Source organism: Nematolebias whitei, chromosome 23 (assembly GCF_014905685.2).
Source record: "Nematolebias whitei isolate Nwh7 chromosome 23, NemWhi1, whole genome shotgun sequence".
In the NCBI taxonomy this organism is placed as follows: domain Eukaryota; kingdom Metazoa; phylum Chordata; class Actinopteri; order Cyprinodontiformes; family Rivulidae; genus Nematolebias; species Nematolebias whitei.
In genome coordinates, this window is record NC_056520.1 from 19,202,748 (window position 1) to 19,211,081 (window position 8,334).

An 8,334-nucleotide genomic window follows, 5' to 3' on the forward strand; every position below is an offset into this window, starting at 1 on the left:
ATAATCTTGTTGTCATCTTATCTATGTCTGACTATCACTTACTGAGTACCAAATCATTGCATATCTATTATTTTGTTCACTGATATAGTGAAGCATCATACCAAGTACCTAATAAGGCTTGGCTGTGTTCCCCGGTAAGTACTGGTTAACTACCCATTAGCTCCCGATTCATTCCTCTTTGGTTTCCTTAGTAACAACCCATTAGTTCTTGATTAGTTCCTCTTCATTTACAAGGTAACTAACCAGTAGTCCCCTAATAAGGTGTGTTCCCTAGTAAGTACTGGTTAACTATCCATTAGCTCCTGATTAGTTCCTGAGGCGTTCCCTAGTAGTTAATCAAATTTTGTGTACATTATTGTTAAGTGTTACCGATTATGGTCTTTCCAAGACTGTTTATTCATTTAACCTTTATTTATACAGGTTAGTTTCAATGAGCCACGATTTAACCCTTGAGATCATGTTTAACCCTTTTATTATGAACGTATCGCCGATGCCACATTCTTAGGTAGTACATTTTTCCTTGGGTGTTAACGTGTTAACTGGAGTTCTCAATGATCCATACTATTCAATCCCTATGCACTGTTTCATCACCTCCAAATTATTACCAGTCATGATTTCCTGATTCGTTACATCCTCAGACACTGCCGCCTTGAAACTAAATGCTGCTACATTTGCATCTGATCAGCTCAAAAACTGAGCTCGGTGAAAGGCATAGAACGGTTGTTTCAGTGTAACACTCAAGCATGGCAACACCGTGTCCTTCCATTTAATCTGACAGAGACGATCACCAACTTCTATCCCCACCACTGATTGTGAGTTTCGTTTCATAAGACATCAACGACTGGGATACGGGGGTACAGACGTGTTTTTACTGCGTGGGCATCCCATGGTTTTAATAAAATAATAATAATAAAAAAAAGAATAGTCAGTAAAATTCAGCCTTAAAAGAGAAAAGTGAGACAGAAAAAGAAAACAATACAATCAAGAGCCTTCCATAATGAATCCATAATGTGTCTAAAAGGTTGACTCCTTCTTTCTCTCGTTATTTTTATTTACAGGCGTCTCTCATTCGGGCTTGTTATTAACAGATATAGTATTTTACTCCACTATTTTCCAGTGTTGTCACTTCTCCGGGGGTTTGGTCTCGTGATCCGAATGTTCATTTGGTGGCAAAGGGGAGTGGACCCTTTATTTTTTTCCCACTTTTCTTTACGCTTTGCTGTCGTCCGGCTTTATGTGGAGACTGTTGTCACTGTGCACCTTGATTTCAATCGTATCCGGCTTGAGAGACTCTTTGCCATTTTCTTCCTTCAACGGTAGCTTCCTGCAGTAAAAAAAAAAAAAAAAAAAACAGACGGAAGAACAATGGGTGAGAGATTTTAAGTATTTACTCCTCACTGCTTTGGCAATGAAAGAACTTAAAAAAAATAAATAAACAAGAGTGATGTTTTTATGCCATTTATGAAGCACAAATAATAGATGCTAAGTAAAGCAGGACAAAAACGTGGCTATAAAGGAGTGCGCCTAATGGTTTTCTCAACAAAATATGCACTTTCTGACTCCGCTGCTCATAAATAATCACCTTTTCCAGTTTTTGGTGCTTGACTGAGCCAGTCTACTTGGATTAATAAAGCTGCATTTAATTGCGACAAAGAGGCAGTGGTGAAATTAAATCTAACAACCTCTCCATGGCTACACAAAGGGGTAATAGAAAATATAATTAATATGCTTGCCTTTCTCTGGTCTGAATCATTACAACCTTGCCCAGTTTGTCAGCTTCTGGTCTTTGGATGTCTGATGATGATGATGATGAGGATATGGAGGAGGAGATGAATGAATAAAAACAACCAAACAATGACTTTGCAGGAGTTTATTCAGCTAATCATCGAGGATACAACAGGAAATCCAGTCCGAAGGTTGTCCTAAACTGTCGTCCTGACATTTTGACTGGAAGGCTCATAATAATTCAGATTACATTTTTATACACTTGTTTTGTCTTGCTATGTTAAGACCGTCACTGAAAATTAAAAATGGATTCAAACAGAACCTAAACCCCCTCCACACCATTTTACTACCTAATATGAGTTGCTACTGGCCAATAAACTTTATCAGTACATTCTTGTTCTTCATTATCAACTCCAACACTTATTTTTTGTAAACTTTTTTTTTTATAAGAAACAAAAATTTTCTTGTGGTTATGAAAAATAAAGTCTAAAAAAACAAACAAACAGTAGTTTGGTGTCTGACAGATGAGTGGAATCAAAGACTGTCTAAATAAATCCACTCAGCAGATGTCAGTCTGTCCATCCAGACCCAGCAGACCGCAGCAAGCAATTTGGCCTTATAAGAATCATGTAGGGGAACACCACCTCAGAAAAAGAACACCTCATCTCAGAAAAAACAGTTCACCTCACCTTAAACAAACATCATTCCTGTGTTTTGTGTTTGAAACTGTTAAAAATAAGATTCATCTATTCCCTTGGGAATGAACACACATTGTTTTACAAATATTCAACTCAGCTCACAAACTTCTTGGTTGACACTAATGTAAATGTAACTAGAGAAATTGCATTTCCAGCGAAAATGCACGTGTGAATGCCTTTTGCGCACTACTTATCTTAAAACAGCTGAATAGTAGCTAAAGAAGCATAAAAAAGCTTAAATTAGCAGAAGGAAGCAGAAATAGCAAGTTTGCCCAATTAGGCGGAAAAAAGAAAAATGAGCGCAAAAAGTTGAAAAAAGCCAAAATTGGACAAAAACAGCTAAATAGTAGCTAAACCAAGCAGAAAGAAGCTAGTTACTAGAAGGAAGTGGGTAGAGCATGATTTCACAGAATTAGGCTGAAAAAAGGTGGATTGATTAAAAAAAAGTGAAATTAGCTGAAAAACTGAAATTAGCATAAAACAGCTAAATATTAGCTGAAATAGCAGAAATATCTGAATCTTCCTAAAATGAGCTGAAAGGAGCCTAACAAGCTGAAATTTGCAGAAATAAGTTAGAAGAAGTACAAAAATGTTGAAGTAAGCTGAATAAAGCTGAAAAAAGCACAAAACAGATGGAAAAAACAGCTGAAATTAGCTCAACTAGCTGATTTTTATTTATTTCCATTCAAAGTCTATTATGGATCGTTATCATCTACCAATATGCCAAGTTTAATCTGAATAGCTCTAAAAATGGCAGAGTTATCCTAGTTTTTCTATAAAAACAGCTGAATAGTAGCTAAAGAAATGCAGAAATAAGCTTTAATTTCCAAAAGGAAGTGGAGAAAGCTTAAGTGTGCCCACTAAGCCTGAAACAGGCAGAAATTAGCTCAATAAAGTTGAAATTATCTGTGAAAAGCTGGAATTTGTTAAAACAGCTAAATAGTAGCTAAAACAAGCAGAAAAAAAGCTTCAATTACTAGTAGGATGTCGAAGGAACATGTTTTTGCTGAATTAGGTTGACAAAAGTTTAAATGATTTCAAAAAATGTGGAACAGCTGAAATTAGCTGAAGTAGCTGAATATTGTTTAAAATTTTGTGCAAGGAATCTGAAAGAACCATAACCAGGTCTAAATGTGAAACTACTAGTACCAGGTTATAAACGAATCAAAAGTTATGAAGGATGTAAAATGAGCTCCATTCATTTTCAATGAGAGCAAGCAAATATGTCAGAAAAGGCTAAATATCGCAAAAAGCTAAAGTTGTACCAATACCAAAAGTCATAGCAGACATGTCCTGAAACAGCTGAATGTTTTGATGTGTGATTTGTTGGAATAGCACAAAAACTGTGGGAGTAGTTATATGCCGAAAAACGTACGGAAAAAGAAGTGAATCACTATAGTGTGAATGACTATAAAGGCATTCACACTATAAAAAAAACCTGTCACTGTGTTAACCTCACTGCCAATATGAACTCATTTCCCATGAAACAGACAGATTGTTTTAATGAGAGTTTTGATTCAACTGACTTCAAAATTTTTGAACCATCCAAACTCGCTACTTTGATATGTTCCTTTATTGAAAAGGAGTACTTCTCCCAAACTCTTTCCCATCAAGACAACACCAAAAGAACCCTTTATTTAATAACATTCCTTTTCAGGAGATGTACAGCGACACCTTTTGGTGACACATTGCATGTTATTAATTCAAAGAAGTCATTTCTGTTTTATTCCATACCTGAATGTTTATTCATGAAAATGTGTGTTTTAAGTCATCATTCTTTAAGATAATACATTTGTCTTATTTTCTCTTTTAAAAAAGGAAGCATTTTAAGGCAGAGAAAGGGACTATAGATTTATTTAAGAGGCCTTTATAAAAAACAAAAAACAAAGCCAAGAGTTAAGACCACCCCTCCTGAGGTGGATCTTCATCTCTGTAACACACATACAGTAAGCACTTCTTCGCACTTCACTGAAGCTTTGGCTAAGAAAACTTCTGGAGAAAACACACGCTTTGAAGAGACGCTCCAAAAAAGACTTCACTGGAGCTCTGAAGAGAAAACTCCAGAGAGACGACTTTGAGCAGAGACAGGACAAAAGATATAGAAGTTACCCAGCTTAACCAGAACCAGGCATTAAGCTGAGAGCTGTCTACCAGAACCATCACTCCGCAGAGTGGTAAATCCCAGCTGACTGCCAAATGGACCTTTGGCCCTCTAATGATGACAGGTGAACTTTGAGGAGACTTCAACCTCTCAGTCATTGGAACATTCTGAGGCTGGTATCATTTAAGCAGCTGTCGAAACCATGCTCTGACCATCTCATCCTGGTAGGAAAGACTTTTTAATGCCTTTCTAGTGAACTTGCATCACCACTTATCAAACCAACTTAGCTCACTTTAGACAAAATTTCTACACTCCACAACAAGAAACCAGTCCTAAGCCTGCCTTTTAAGTTTCACTAATTTGAATAATCAATTAGACCTTTGCTGCAAAGCTATTTGTTATTCATTTAACTTTTGTTATGCATTATTTTCATCACATATATCACCGATTATTATTTTTATAATATAATACATAAAACCAACTGAATTTGTGATTATTTTTGGCATATCTGTGTGTATTAACTGATTTGATGCCCTTTAAACACAAGAAAGGAACTCACGTTTCAGTTTACATTGATTTGGGGTAAAGAGAGACTGATTTTTCCTCTCCAAGAGAGAGGTGGTGCCCAAACAACGAGGTTATTTGCATAAAACATGCATATCTTATGAGCTTAACTGATAACTGATAATTAACAGTATATATCCAGCCCCATATATCGCTCTACACTCAAAAGTTCCTCCCAAGAGATATACTTTTATTTATTTTGTACACTCAAAAACACCTAATTTATAAAAACTAAACTATAAAAAATGGCTAAAATGTTTACCATTTGTTGTTTGTAGCACCCGCTTTGATGGTTATCAGCCATTAAATGGCCGATTATCAGTTGTTATCATCCCCATGTGTAGCGTTCAGACTGCCCCTCCTGTACCTCCCAGCAGGTATAAAGCTATATTGTTAGCGTTGATAATAGGCTCACGTGGTTACGTTCAGAGTAAAGGGTCTGGGGTTAGGTTTAGGGTCTGGGTTAGGCACATGGGTAAGGGGTCAGGTGTAAGGTTAGGTTTAGGAAAAGGGTTCCATAAAGCTGACAAAAACAAAAAAAAACTCCGGTTTTACCCGCTTGCTTTTCAGCGATACAAACATAACTTTAAAACTGCTAGGAGGTAGGAGGGACAATAACGTTCATTTAATGGGCTGATAACATCCAAAGAAGCTGTGAGTACCCAAGTCCCCAATGATATAGTTTAAATTTCTCAAAACCCTGATCATTTTTCTTATTTATTTATTTACTGCACAAGGTGTTGGCTTGAATTGCGAGAAAGGCAAAATTTGATACAGACAGCAAATCCAAATTTTAAATTAATTCAATCTCACTTAGCAATAGATGCAATTTTTTTGACTAGTTGTAGACATGATTTATACCTAAGCTGCATTTAGCATATTATACCTTCATCTTTCAACACACAAACAGCTGAACTTACACCCAATCTGCTAAAGTATGTAAATCATGTAAAATGATTGAGAGTGCCACCCAGGATTTCAACAGTGGATGCACTGTCTGAGCACTTTTTATTTTAAACACACTTTTCTGTTGCCATGATCGTGTTTATATCACCTAAGTCGTCACCAAAAACACAATCACTACATTGATTTGAGCAATAAGAAAAGAATAGCAGATGGAGGTTTGTCTGAAAATATATTTCTGTTTTACTGTCAGATGAAAACCAAATGTCATTTTGTTTGATGTAACATAGTGTGTGGGTGACTGTCTTGTAGATCCAAAAAAAAATAAAACATCTCAGAAACCACTGGATGGACTTTATTGAAACACTTAGAAAGTTATCATTGGATGTGCTTCAATGGCTTAACCCAACAAAGTTGTCAGGTCATCAGGTCACTTTGTTTGTTTGTTTGTTTAAACGCTTCGTCCTTCATCCAAAGGACTTCATCAGCCCGAGGAGCCACAACAAACTCAGTTCAATAAGTAGCAAACTCACATAGCGGGCATAATGGTGATGAAGTCCTTTAGATGAAATATGAAACGTTTCAGCAACAACAAAAACAGAGAAACCATCCAGAAGACCTGACTTAACTTTGTTGGATGTTTTTTACCTGGATTATTGAGCATGAACTTTGATGTTTTGAACCACTTTGTCTATGGCTGCCTCAGAGGAGTTGGCGGTGGAGAGGGCAGACTCCAGTAACCGTCCTATCACCATAAAACTGGTTGGCCCACTATACCATACCATACCATACCAACTTTATTTATAGAGCACTTTATGCACCCAACAGGACCAAAGTGCTTTACACAATTATATAATACAATACAATGATAAAATGGAAGGGTAAAATTTAAAACAGGAATAAAATAATAAAATAAAATACAAACACAATAAAACAAGGTAAAACATCTCAGATTGTGCTAAAAGGCCAAAGAAAAAAGATGAGTTTTAAGAAGGGACTTAAAAACCTCAATTGAAGAGGCCTGTCTTATGTTCAATGGAAGGTCATTCCAGAGCCTGGGAGCTATCACAGAAAAAGCTCGGTCCCCTCTAAGCTTACGCTTTGTCTTCGGGACCTTCAGAAACAACTGGTCAGCTGACCTGAGTGAACGAGAGGGTGTGTAAGAATGTAGCAGCTCAGACAGGTATGGAGGGGCATGGCCATTTAAAGCTTTAAAAACAAATAAAAGTATTTTAAAATGAATCCGGTAATGCACCGGCAACCAATGTAAAGAGGCCAAAACAGGAGAAATACTGTCAAATTTCCGTGTACCTGTTAAAAGTCGTGCAGCTGCATTCTGAACCCTCTGAAGCTGGGAAATACATGAATCACTAATACCTATGTAAAGTGCATTGCAGTAATCTAGCCGTGTGGTCACAAATGCATGGATTGCTGTTTCAAAATGCTGTCTGGGAAGAATTGGTTTTACTTTAGCCAGCTGCCTCAAATGAAAAAAGCCTGACTTTACAACTGTTTTAATTTGAGACTCCATCCTAAGACCAGCATCCATCTTGACCCCTAAATTTGTAACAACTGGCCTGACATACTGAGCCAAAGAGCAATCAACAGGCAGAGAGTCTTCATTCGAGCTGCCAAAAATCACTACCTCTGTCTTGTCTTCATTTAATTTCAAGAAATTTTGGGCCATCCATGCCTTCAAATCCTCCAAACATAGAAACAGAGACCGAAGAGAAGTGGAATCTGCTTTGTGAGTAAACCACATATGGGACTGAGATAGTTGTAGCTCCTCAGACTGACAAAGTCCTCTGGATGAAGGATGAAAAGTTTCAACAAAATATGAAACCGCTGGAGGACCTGACTTAACTTTTTGGATTTTTTTTACCTGGATTATTGAGCATGAACTTTGATACAAAGAATTAAAATTTTTGGTAAAATCAGGTAGTCCCTCACCACTTCGCAGTTCATTTTTCAAGGACTCGCTCTATCGCGGTTTTGCAAAGTAAGAATGGCCGTGACACAACTGGCTGACTGACAGATGAGCCGCACGATGGGCATGGAATTTTTATTTAAAATAAATATTTTTAAATTATTTAGCACCTGCGTGCAGCAGAAGAAGAAACTCCCTCCTGCAGCATGTCATATCTCTGCTCTGCAGTGGAAAAGTGGGCGTGGCCGAGAGCGCTGGAAGAGAGCAACCGGAGGCAGAGAGCTGAAATCATGTCATGATGTGCTCTTTTAGAGCATTTAGAGACATTGTTTAGAATATTGCAAGAGTGTCGAAAGGGTTTTAAATGCCTCTATCTATCTATCTATCTATCTATCTATCTATCTATCTATCTATCT

At 37.1% G+C, this 8,334-nt stretch overlaps 1 protein-coding gene across 1 annotated transcript in view; it reads right to left on the bottom strand.

Annotated features, from left to right (window-relative positions):
• Positions 1-315: 315 nt before the first annotated feature.
• The window catches only part of LOC119428660 (neural cell adhesion molecule 2), a gene marked incomplete in the record, with an annotated part of 694,153 nt that continues 686,134 nt past the window's right edge, over positions 316-8,334 (bottom strand). The window contains 1 exon segment of the mRNA XM_037696330.1: positions 316-1,324. Coding sequence (XP_037552258.1) covers positions 1,210-1,324 — 115 coding nt within the window.